At 37.9% G+C, this 13,294-nt stretch overlaps 1 protein-coding gene across 2 annotated transcripts in view; it reads right to left on the reverse strand.

The window, feature by feature from the left end:
* Positions 1–921: 921 nt before the first annotated feature.
* The window catches only part of LOC113037752 (XK-related protein 6-like), a 50,328-nt gene continuing 37,955 nt past the window's right edge, over positions 922–13,294 (reverse strand). The window contains exons 2-4 of one of the 2 annotated variants that reach the window (XR_003274668.1): positions 7,810–8,006; positions 3,730–6,556; positions 922–3,638 (exon numbers count right to left, since the gene is read on the reverse strand). Coding sequence is in view for 1 of the 2 variants with exons in the window: in XM_026195102.1 (XP_026050887.1) it covers positions 5,583–6,556; positions 7,810–8,006 (1,171 nt within the window). In the remaining variant the exon portion in view is untranslated. Of the gene's footprint in view, positions 6,557–7,809; positions 8,007–13,294 lie in introns of both variants that reach the window. The other variant, XM_026195102.1, reaches the window with a different exon arrangement.

Below are 13,294 nucleotides of genomic sequence, written 5' to 3' on the forward strand. Positions count from 1 at the left end.
CATAACCCATGAAAATGAAAGATTCGCGTCAGTTTAGTATGTTTTAGATTTAGCATTTAATCGTAAGTAATAGTAATACGTTCTAGTACAGTGGCTCTTTAAAGAGGGGACTGGGGCCCACTAGAGGGCCTCAGCAAACTCTGAAAAAGACTACAAAAAGACTTAAATCATATAATTACAGCACTTTACCTGAATTAAAGTACCACAAACATCTCAGAATGCTTATTTTGAACATGTAATGTAGCTAACATAGCCTACTTCTAATTTAATCTGTTCCTTCGTTTTCATTTGTCTTTGTTTATGGATTTACTAAATTAGCTATTTTAGACTATTGATATTTCATCTGTTGTAACCACCACCAAAGTAAAAAAGTTATATTGTTAATCAGATCCCCCCAGCCCTGAATGTGGTTACATGATTGGATGAACAAGTTATAAACTGTGAATACATTAGTGTTTCATAAATTCGATTGAGGATAAAAATGAATTATAATAATGTAATATCTTTATTAAACAACAATTTGTTACTCTGGGAAATCTATCTCTATCATATCAGTATACATTCACATACACATCTGAACATATACATTAGTATATAACCACTTTGATCTGTCATTGGGCAAATTCTGCATAAACATAAAGCATACAGTTTTGTATATATGTACTCACTTTCAAATACTATACTTATTTTTCCATTCTTCAGTGATGAACAGTCTCATATATAGGTCTACAGTAAGGCTCAGCATATTCTTTTTTGTTTGTATGATATTCCCTTTTTCACCTAAAAAAACCAAAGTTTACAAAATCAACCGTAGCACCATATGTTGTCAGTATTAGTAATATTTTCCCCCAAAAAATAAGGTCTAATGCATTACCAGACATCAGGTTTGTTCTCAAATAATGGCAACCAAACAAAACTATTCACTTTCATTTGTATTTGACAACATCAAATAAATCTTTTTTTTTTTCTCAACATAAGTAATAAGTACAGTCAGTTATGAAAAAAAAGAAATGTTTTACAGATAGTAGCAAATCATTTGCTTAACTTTGTGCCCTCTTTCTTTAACAGCCCGTGTGAGAAATACAATGACGATCTAACACAATCTGTTTTACAGGTAATTTACCCGTGTCCAACAGCATGGATAACAACTCTAAAATCAGCAGCAATTCATCTGATAACCATAATCATTAATAAGATCATTTCCAACAAAATATACAGCCAGATCTACAATAACAGAAGAAATACACATAGGTTTAAGACATAGAGATGACAGGAATATACAACACAGCAATCACCTTCTATATGTTTAGCGATCCCTTTTTTACCAGTAGTACTTTTAGGCCTGTATAGATGAATGTCAAAATGATGCATTTTCATCTTTTTTTCTCTTACGAGAAATCCTAGTGCAGATTCTAAACGCCTAAACATATTTTTTAAAAACTAAAATACATAAAAATAAACCAAAAATTCGGGGAAGAAGTAAAAAAAGAAACATATTTGCTGCACCGATGCTTCTTTGTACAGCTTGAAACATAATAAATGGCACCATATTTCAAAGAGAGATGTTTGGCTGTAAACTGTGTTGAGGTGCTTGTTCTTCCAGAGAGGAAAGAGTCCGTGAGCTTAAAGAGGCAGGTCTATCGGACGGTGGCCTTGCTTAGTGAGCCACAACAGGGGTCCTGCGGTCCACATTCGTGGTAGCACCTTTAGAATATGTTGAGAAGCACCAGGTCAAGAAACAAAAATGCACCGTTTTGTGGTTGTTTCGTCATCAGAACTTTTGGCTCTATATCAATACTGATCATTGCGGAACCACTGTACAGAACTGGACTGGATGAGCGTGTAGAGGACCCAGGAGCGATGGGTGGGGCGTTTCATTGAAGTAAACATGCACATGTGTTGGAGGGGTCACCATAGGATGCATTTTGCGGGCATGCTAAGAATCCAAAGGATGTAGAAGCAGTCTGAAGATGGTTCAGCACTAGAGGCCTTTAAAATGTGTCTAATGCCATCCCAGGTTTTAGTTAAAATATTCAATCCAGTCAGCACCATATTTACGTACCCCCATTTTTTTTCTATTCTTATTGGTCTACACAAATTTTTTCTTTTTTTTCTTCTTTTTTTTTGCAGGCATAAATCCATTTGGCTAGACATTTTTGTTCACAAGACAAACGACAGAGAGAAAGATTAACTTGTTGGCACTACAGCTCATTCGTTTCGCAAGACAGAGGAAGGCATAGACAGAGGTACATTAACAATCATTAAATAAATTGCTAACTTCATCATAACTGTCATTTAGTACCCAAACAAGCCAAATCTCATTCCTTTTTCGCATTCGATCAGAAACAAAACCCTTGAGAATAGTCGAATGGAACCGGTCTGTGTATTTCATCTTCAGGAAAAGTGTGGAACCCAACATTCAAGTAGATGTTAAGTATTGCCTTTAAGTTAATTTAATAAGCAGATCATTTCGTTTTGCAAAGATTTACCTAGAGAGCACTTTTTGAGTGGGTACGGGACAAAATTGACTGGCTTGTTACAGTACTGAGTGTGAAATATGAATGGAGACAGAGACACTGGCATTGTTGTTTGCTGCACTGGCTGCCATGGCTGCACAGAAGCACCCAAAAAGACAAGGCACCACAAAGAATCAGATATTAGAGACTGGTCCCACATACCCATCCCACCCTCCACGTCTACAAATGGCAGCATGAATTTAACATAAACAAATCTGATGCGTAACTCATTTGACTAGTAAGACAGTAATCTAAAACGAACCAATTGGGAATTATATGCATGCTGTGCAGGTTTGGATTTGTTGCAAATCCCGCCCCTATATCTGATCAAACGTGGCAATGTTGGTCACTACACATCATGCTAGTGGAATAATAGAAGAAAATATCACAGTGTAGTTGAAAATATCACCTGAACTGTCTTTCCTCAAGTGCGTTAGCGGTTACCGATTCTGTAATTGGACTATGAACGTATCATGGGATGCCAGGCAGCCGAGTCACGCAACCGTAAAAATGAGTAGTCGTTGCACACGTCATAGTGTTAACAGGGTTGGTGATATCCCAGCAAACAACAATGCATTTATGTGCCAAGCACCTACAGGAGTGGAATATCGGTGGCTTTTTAGGCACTGGAAGGGAACAGGGAACAGGAAATGGAGCTGTTGCGTTCGTTTGCTTAAACTGAAAACCTGATATTGCGAAGGTTACGGTATATTGATGTTTTGGAATGAGACTTGCATGAAATCACCTGCCCGTCCCCCATTCCCTTTGGCCAGGCTGTAAATCCAAGTTGTTATCTTGAAACATAGTCAAATATCCTAAAATAACACTCGCATGAGAGCGGTGGAGGGGTCAGAGCAGCAACCAAGGATGGAGCTGAAGATGTAAGACCTACAAACCAAAGTCACATGCATACACACACTTGAATACACACACTCACTGATAGCTATTTTCTATCCTCATGTTCTTTTCCATCCCTGGCAAAACAAACCCTCCACATCGTCAACTACAACCGATCTGAAGTCTGCTTGGAATATTTCAGCAGGCACAAATGGGGTTTGTAGCAGCCAAATGCGGTGAAACTTGGCATCCCATGTTAATTTCTGCATTTATCTCGCCTGGATGCTAAACAAAGCATAGAAAAAAAATAAAATTACCTCAGCCTTCACAGAGCAATTCATTCTCAACTGAATTGATGAAATCAGGGGAATATTACCTCAGGATTGGAGGTAAACAAGTGGCTTTTTGTAGAGGTAACCCTCAGGTTCGTTCTAAGTGCACCATATATAGGATACAGAAAAAAAAGAAAAACAGAAAATGGGATGTTTAATTCAATCTTGCACATTAGAAACCCTCATTCGTTGGTTGGCACCTGGCAACCTAGTCAATCTTCAATATGTGCAACCTTGGCATGCATTCGATGGTGGTGTATAAACTTAGCTAATTGCAGGCAAAAGCAACACCTTTTTCTCCAAACATTTCAAAGTACATTTTCAAAAAAATATTGCACAATTCAAATAAAGAACCTTTTTCTTTTATCAAAAATGAGTATAGTACATTTTGAATGCGAATGGTATACCATTAACACATGTAAATGTGTCATGGTTCTTCACCTTTTAAGAAACCATTATCCTTTTTCTGAAGAAAAGGTTTAAGTGGAGAGAAAAATGCAATTTTGTACAGGGAATGATGGAGGAGTGCTAAAGGTTAGAGTTGAGCACCACACACTGCAAATATTTCTGTTCAATATTACATTGTAAAAATGGTAACAAGCAATTGTTACTTCTCTAACCCTCAAAAATAACTTTGATCTAGTCTATTTCATTATGGTTTGTTTAGTCATATAACTTAATATTTTTCCTTGAATAAAACCAATGGATTTGCATGTTAAATTCACATTAAACACATTTTGTAAATTATATGACAAAATAGTTGTTTATTTTTTATGTGTTTGTGTTTATTTATGGAAGGACTTAGGAAATATGTCCTATTTATTCTTTCTAGCGTTCATCAGTTGCTCACATGTAATATAAATGGGTTAAATATATCAGTGTGCCATATATATAAAAAATAATAATCATATGCACTACCGTTTAAAAGTTTTTGTGGGAACCATGATACATTTTTTAGGATTCTTTGATTAAATAATAGAATAGAAAAGTTGTACTGTTTACTGTCACTTTTGATCAATTTAATGCATCCTTACTAAGCCCAAACCTTTGAACGGTAGTGTATATAAGAAAATATGTCCCATTTTTTTAGACATAGCAGTCATAAAGTGCATTCTCACATACTACAGATGGGTTAAAAAAAATAGTGGGCCATATTTAAAAAATTCAAATATTCAACTCCCTCAGATTACAGAGCTGAAGATTATCACATCACTAGTGAGATTCAGTATGAAAACAAGTGTTAAGAAAAATATTAAGGCCCTTGATGATCAAAATAGTGGTGGCAGTGTAATATGGTAGGCCGTCACCAAAATTTAACACCAATTTTTACATATCATCGCATTTTATTTGAAAAGTGATTGTACCTTTTTGGTGCACTTTCCAACAATTTCAAGCCTCTTCCCCCTTTACCAAAGGAGAAAAGGAGTGGGTCATCATGTGCTATTTTTGACAATCAAATGTGCTTTTTAGTGTCTAGCTAATATTAACTCATTTGCCATCTTTAAGATCAGTTGTCACCACAACTGCCTGGGAAAAACGTAGGCACAAAATGGTAAAAACTAAATCAGAATGAGGATGCTAAAGACTATGTTCCTCCATCATTCCCATCATACACATCAGAGGCGACAGGGCCACACACACCATCAAACATACACATTATTTGAACATTCACACCATAGTAACCCAAACTAGGGAATGTTGTATTTCGGACTATTTGTTCTCCAACTCTATACTGTGTTAGTCAAAATATATGATGAATATTCTCCATTTAGACTCTTTTAGATGCACTCTTATAGCTTCAGAGCACAGCTAAATAAAAACTCTGAAGAAAAAGCACCAAGGGAAGTGGAGAACCAGAGAGGGCATGATAGAAAAGAAAGAGCGGCATCGCACACCTTCACAGGGAGGACTCGTACTGGAGCAGCTCGTAGAGGAGGGGTCCATCCCTGTACCTGATGCCCACCGCATTGGGGCTGATGTACTGGAGGATGTTTATGGTCCGCCGCAAACGTCGGTCCACAAAGTGAGCATCCCAGGCTGGGTAGCGCTTCCTGGGCATGTCGATCTTGATGAGGGGCCCCTCGGGGGGGATGGGCCGACCTGCCGCATCATTGGGCTCTGTGGATCTCACCTGGAACACTGGTAGACAAGTGTCTGTGGCAGCCTCCTCTGGCTCGCTGTAGTCCCCTGAAGCCATCCCCCTGGTCGGGGTGGCTTGGGAGCCCCGAGGCCCCGGAGTGGGAGCCATGGGCTCAGCCTCGGGTGGTAAGGGGAGGCCCCAGAGCAGCTCAGCACAGCAGGAACTTGCCAGCACCCTCAGTCGGGGCCCCATGGGATGCAGGACGCCGTAGTAGAGGACCATACAGGCCACTCCGGAGGCAAAGCACAGGAAGACGCCGCAGAGGGCGGATGCAGCGTAGGAGTCGGTAGTGACCGGGTCTCTGTAGGTGTACCACAGAGCAGTAAGGATGGTATTTTCCACCAGCACCAGTGAATAATAAACCACCATGCGGAATCGGGTCCTTCCCTCCTTGACGTTAAACCAGCAGAAGACATAGACCACGCCTACCACCATGTTGAATAGCACCTCTTCCCACTTGGACATACAGAAGTCGGTGCCTCCGTGGATTACCCAGAAGGCCATGGCACACCAGTGCAGCACCACAAAAATGCCAAAGTAGATGTGGAAAACTGAGGCAAAGAGGGCGAAAGATAGAGCCCGAGAAGAAATGGTGAAGAAACGCCACAGAAGATGCACCAGCGCTCCCCGGTAGCTCATGCTCTTTTGGTCGTCGCGGGAATCACGCAGAAGCTTGTGGTACGAGGCCAGAACCCAGGAAAGAGAGAGGAGAGACGCGACTGCTGACACACCTGGACAACAGAGAGACATACAATTATTCTTATTCATTATGCAACCATTGCTTGTTTATAGTTGCAATTTATATGAATATCTTTAAAAAATAATGTAACATGTAATGTAATAATGTAAATAATGTAACTGTAATGTAACTGTATTGTGAGTAAATCATTTTCTGGAATTTTTCATTTTTACATGATAAATGGACAAGTATCAGGACTACAATGAACACATTAAAGTGTGTTTCAAATTCCAGGTTCTAATCTGTCTGTTATTCTAACACACTGCAATCTTTGAAAATTTTCTGTGTGTCAAAAAAGAACAAAATCATAATGCATTATATATGTACTGTGATGAATAACATTAACTGTCTGCATCCAATAATGCTAATGAAAAGCATGCTAACACATACAAACAGCATCAATCATTGTCTTATCATTTCTACAACACCTGCCTACCATTTGTTGCAGCCATTTTCCAAAACACACCTCTTTCTTGTTCTATATAAGACGTTTATCATTCATTCTGCTGAGCTCAGACTTCATGTTCATAAAGGCATCTGCACGGCTGGCAGTGCTGTCACCTCAAACGTAAGAAATGGTCTTACGGCTCAGATTATCTGCTGCACAGCAGAAAAAACAGGCTCCCCACAAACACAGTTGATCATTTCAAAAGTCTCAGCCAGGGAGGGCCTTATTCTCAGAATCATCCACAACTCAGCCTTTTTTTTTCCAGATGCACAGTATACATTTTCCATGATGTGTCTGGTTTTCTGAAAGATTAAGAGGGTTGTTGGATGTGTTGATAAATTAATACAACACAAAGCTGAGAGATCCAGTTGGCCATATACTATTGTCACTTGAAAAGCTAACCTAACTGCAAATTTTGGCCATGCATCATGTTGTTACAGAGCCTTGAGTTGCACTCATAAAAAATTAAAGGTACATTTCCAGTAGCATTTCTAATCAGGGGATGTTGCTAGAGCATGCAATGCATGTGACAAATCACCAACAATCAATTTGGAACAACTCACACTACTGAAATTATTAACCTATAATTGCATTGTGCTACACCAAAATAACAAAATATTAATTCATGAGTAAATATATCTTCTGAAAGGTATAAATTGTGTCACATTCTTCTTGCCAAGGTTTCAGGGTTATCCCAGTGAAAATGATACATCCAAAAACATTCATCATTGACACACATAAGCAGTTCTGTTCAAAATTTCAGTGGTCTCAGTACAGAGCCTAGAGGCACTCCTTACACTGCAGCGTTTCTGCCCGGTTCTTCTGGATCATGATGCAAAGCTGGAGAACCAGCTGTGGAGCACTTTCCAGAAATGTCTCCAATAGACGGAGCATGTTGACATCGGCATACTCGTACATCATGGCCCAGTAGAAGCGTCGCTGGTTCTCCTTTTGTCTGCGGCTCTGGATTCCAAGATACATTGTTCTGATGTACCTGCAGAGGTGCAGATGCAGAAGAGAAGGAAAGAAGATATAGAATAAAGCTGGAATATACAGAGAAGGAATTTTACAGATTACATTTCAGATATAAAAATGACAATAAAGAAAAAGGGAAACAGAGAAACACAAAACAAGGGGAGGGATCAGATAATCAGACTGATATCACACATTCATTATGGATATACATCCTCTGTGAGTTTATGACCTTGTGGGATATTTTATATTCTTCAAACCAGTGTTGTGTTGGGGAGGAATTAAAAGTAGTGATGGTGCTACTTTTACATATTTTTTTATGTGTGACAGCATCTCAGCTGTTCTCCTAGTAGTGTAGCTTTTCTTGTAACAATCTACTACACTAATGGTGTAGTGTGAAAATGCACTTTGCTGTTTTCTCACATTGTTGCACAAAGTTTTGTTACTGAGATAGCTAAGGCTAGAAAAAAAAGAAGGGCTCATAAAAGCTGAGAAATGGCACATCCGCAAGCAGAATACAGAGGTAGGAAGGCAACAATCATCTGAATCCAATGATCATCTCACATCTTTTATACTAAGAGTTTCTATTCCATGACAACTGAGTGAAAAAATGTTAAATGCATAGTAAAAGTGTGTTTGGTGGACCGCTTGTGTGTAAATTAGTGCTGTCAAATGATAAATCGCAATTAATCGTTTGACAGCACTAGTGTAAATGTATGTTTTTAGCCAACTTTTTCCTTTTCCGTAATTTAAGGGAGAAATTAGTATAATTACATATACACGTATTCACATTATTACCAAAGCTCTCTCTATTTTGTTGGAGATCATTAAACCGTTATGATCAGAAGTCTGTCTGAAATCAGTCATGCGCAATGTCTGCCTGCAAAGTCATTGCCTGATAGGGCAATGAGGTAACAAGTCAGCAGCCTAAAGCTTTCAGGCACAGTCACTGTCTTTGTTATTGAGTCATTTGAATCAGTCACTCAGCTGATTCATTTAACAACGCAGCTTCATTCTGGAACAAAATACCACTACTGTGTGTTGCTCAGAGACACGACAGTTGATTATGCTGTGTCTTCTTTTGAAACTATTTCCATTGGTGGAGCAATAATTAATAATAATAATAACAAATATTCTACATAAATATTATTTTTGCTCCCAAACATTCACTTAACATGTTCATTAGGATATATTTTATGTGGTTTTGTTTTGCAATCAGTAGTGTGTGATAACTGGAAGTGGATGGTTATTCCAGCAAACATACAGACTGCTAATCTTGTCCTATCTCTTCTCATCCTGTGTTAAAGACACCACTATGTACCATTTGGGACAGTGGCCGACGGGTGCCTGTCTAGGCAGGGATGGAGACAGTCAGGGATTGATTATCTGTGATCTTGAACTTGGATGATCTTCTAGAGCTCAACACCATGGATTCACACTATATTTATTGGAAGGCAAACATTTCTCTCTCATTTCTTACCCAAAGCTCATTTATGAAGCTTTCATGAGAGAAGCTGAGATACTTTAAGAACATATGAGCTGATTACATTCCGCCATAATGACACAGGACTGAGACTTTGAGGCCAGCAGGAGGTAAATAGGACTCACAGGCCCAGTATCTGAGAAAATTAAACTGCCTCCTAAAAAAAGTGTAATGATATGTCTACACCACTAGAGGGTTCACTTCACTGTTATGTAAAACAGGCTGTAAAACACAATCTGTAAAATCTGCAGACATTCTGTTACTTAAAGGTGGTTCAAGCTGTCTTTCTCAATACTACACATAAATTGTCCCTACTACCTTACATATATCATTAAATAGCTGTCCTGAGAAAACACAATTGTTTTTTTGTGATAGTCTACACATACCAAATAAATAAATTTAAATGCTATATATTTGTGTATTATAGTTAATTATTCAGATTAATGTAACATAATAATGTCATACTATTGTTTGTTGATCTGATTATAGTAGTTTTATACTTGTTTTTAAATTAAATATTTCTAATTTTTTGGTATTCTAAATTGTTGTGTAGAAAGCAAAACAACTAACAATCACTCTGTGGAAGATAATGGGCATCTGAATAAAGAACTAATATACAAAGTCAAAGTTACAAAATAAAGCTGCAATTGAGAAATATAAAGCTGCAGTTACAAGAAATAACACACTCTTATGTCAATTCATAACTATTTTACATTTAGTGGGGACTTATGAATTCACACAACATAATTTGTGTTAAATATGATCTGCTTTCGCCCCAGTGAGGGTTAGATTATGGGCAATTGTTCATGCATTTTCTCAAAAAATAAAAAAGTGCATATTCAAACAAATTAAAATTATTCAAACTAATAAAATAGTTTAATTTAGATAAAGCTGCATAAAGCTGCAAGAAGTAAATTCAAAATTGAAAAAAGTTAAAGCCAACCTTATCATTTTTTCATTCTGGGGATGCAACGGCTTCTTTACAAAACACATAATCTAATCAATCTTGTTTTGAAAATATAAGCATTAATGGTACAGGTTGTAGGACCTATCACTAGAGGGCGCACTACCAAAACAATAAAAAATTGCGTGGTTTGATGACGCTAAGAAGGAGCGTGAAATTATGGGATTTCTTGTCTTCTACCCAATCGCTGACGGAAAATCAGACGGAAAAGATAAATCATGGATTTAACACAAGTTCAACGGTTTGCGCGAGTAGATTACATACAATGTCAATGCAAAGACGCGATCACACTATGGATCAGATGCATCCTTGCGCAGGTCTAGAGACGCGATGCCCCGCATTTGGCGTGTATGCCCCATAATACTAATCTTGTTGATCGTTATAATAGCATACGTTTTCTGTAAAGATAATAATCAAAACAACTTACCTGTCTAATAAAACAAGCGAAATCGGCATCTCTTTCTAGTTGAAGTTTGTCGCGAAGCTACTTCCGCATTTGTCCACGACACTGTTGTCACGTGATTTCAACGTCGGTAACAATTTTTTATGATTTCTAAGTTGGTAACAAAGGGGAACTAACGTCAATAACAGGCGACTGCACTGCCCCGTGTCACTGTTTAGAATGGGAATTTTCTAATGATTTACAAGTAGTTGGATACGTGGAGATATACAAGATGGAGATATTGTTAGTAATCAGCTGGACAAAATATATAACACTAGCCTATTGGTTTTTGGATATTTTACTGCAAATATCTTACAAATTGTACCTTTAAGGAATCAATCATGGGTCCAAATGACATGCATTTTTGTGAACTTCAAATCTTTGTTACAGAGAAAGCAGTGTAACACAGTACACAGAACGGACTATTGGGAAACACACACATTTATGCACAAACTTCAAAGTTAGTCACAGATGCCGTCCCACCTCCTTGGCTCCAGTCCATAGCAATGTTGACGAGCATAATCTCCTGCCATCTCGGCTCTATGTTTCTTTCATGTCTGCTTTTTCCATTCTGTTCACCCAATATGTTCTTCATGGTTTACTCATCCACACCGTCTGTAAAAGTGCACCCCGTCTCCCTCCTCTCTACCTCACTCTGGACCACCGAGCTGTGAAAGCTGCGTACATTACACTGAAATCTACAAAATCTCCTTTTTACTGTTTCAGGTATGGATTTTGAATGTAAAAACTCAGCAGCAGGTCCTATATCAGGATGAAAGGGGCAGCTGCTGCTTGAAGTTACTGTGACTTCACTTCTCTGGCTGCCATAACTGTGCCATCTGCTTGGAGCTACTTATACACTGAGAGCAGCTCACCCGCTCTGTTTACATACCAACTACTGAACTACATCACATTAAGCACAGAACATGGCTACAGCTGCTCTACAGTCACACACACAATAGTTTCACAGACGCTCTCTGCTCCTTAAAACCTAAATTGGTGTGAAACTCATTTTCGTGTTCATCCCCTTAGTAGTGACCAGGTATTTTATGTATTGAAAGTTAACTTGAACTTGCAACAATAGCTATTTAGCCTATAGCTAGTGAGCAATATAAATTAGCCTGTAATCAGTTTGAGTATTGGTGAACACTATAAACTAGCCATAGTTTTTCAAATTTATTTTTGGTGACGTTCTTGAAGTTATTGTATACATCTAATCAAAAACGAAATGATTCTGAAGAAAAACAGGAATACATATTGAGAAACTAAAAAGAACAATAAACATTTTAACGTCCCGTCGAGACTGTCCATCAGTTTTTCTCTTATGGCCTAGTTGTCTTATGAGGACTGTATACTGTAACTATATCTTGCACATTTGCAGGTTCTTCAGAAAATGCCAGCTTGTCTCAATGACTCTTGGGAATAGCAAGCTAAAGTGTGCCTTTAGATTTAGAATCGTTCACCGGAATGTGTTTTGAATGGAGCGTAATCTCTCTCTGCTGCTCGCTGCTCTCATGAAGCTAATTACTACTATAATCATCTTTGCATTCGTTGCAAAGCTTAATGGCTTCAACAGGAGCCGGTAATTATGTAAAAGTAGGAGTAACGTTTGGTGGCAAACATCACTAACAACAGCAACAAAAAGACATTCTTGTGCGCACCGGCAAAGCACATTATGTTTCTTTGTGAAAGTAAATTCTTCTAAACAGCCTGTGCTGCAACACATCTAAGCACAAAAAGTTGCAAGTGTTTTTCTCTCTGTTTTATTTAACATTATCTGAGGATTGTATGCCTATAAATCCCCTCAAGCTGTGTCCACACAGTCAGTGTTTGTATAACAAACTGATGTTAAGATGAAACTGAAGACCAACATACAGTGTTACTGAGAATCTGAAAGTAGTAACTAAAAACCATAAAAAAGCAGAACTCGACTAGACTCTAAACATAAATGTAAAAGATTCCCAAAACAGGAAAGAACAAAATGTACATTTAATAAACAAAGGCATTGTGAGGGCTATATAAATATCCTGTTGGGGTATTAAATACTTAATAAGAAGACTAAATGAACAACAACAAATGATTAAGCAAGAATAACCAACAACAATCTGACTAAACAAGACTGACCAACAACTATAAATGACTAGACAAGAATAACCAACAATCTGACTAAACAAGAGTGATCAACAACAACCAATGACTAGACAAGAATAACCAACAACAATCTGACTAAACAAGACTGACCAACAACAATAAATGACTAGACAAGAATAACAAACAACAATCTGGCTAAACAAGACTGATAAACAACAACCAATGACTAAACAAGACTGACCAACAACTATAAATGACTAGACAAGAATAACCAACAATCTGACTAAACAAGAGTGATCAACAACTATAAATGACTAGACAAGAATAACC

The sequence above is a fragment of the Carassius auratus genome, chromosome 20 (assembly GCF_003368295.1).
Source record: "Carassius auratus strain Wakin chromosome 20, ASM336829v1, whole genome shotgun sequence".
Lineage (NCBI taxonomy): Eukaryota > Metazoa > Chordata > Actinopteri > Cypriniformes > Cyprinidae > Carassius > Carassius auratus.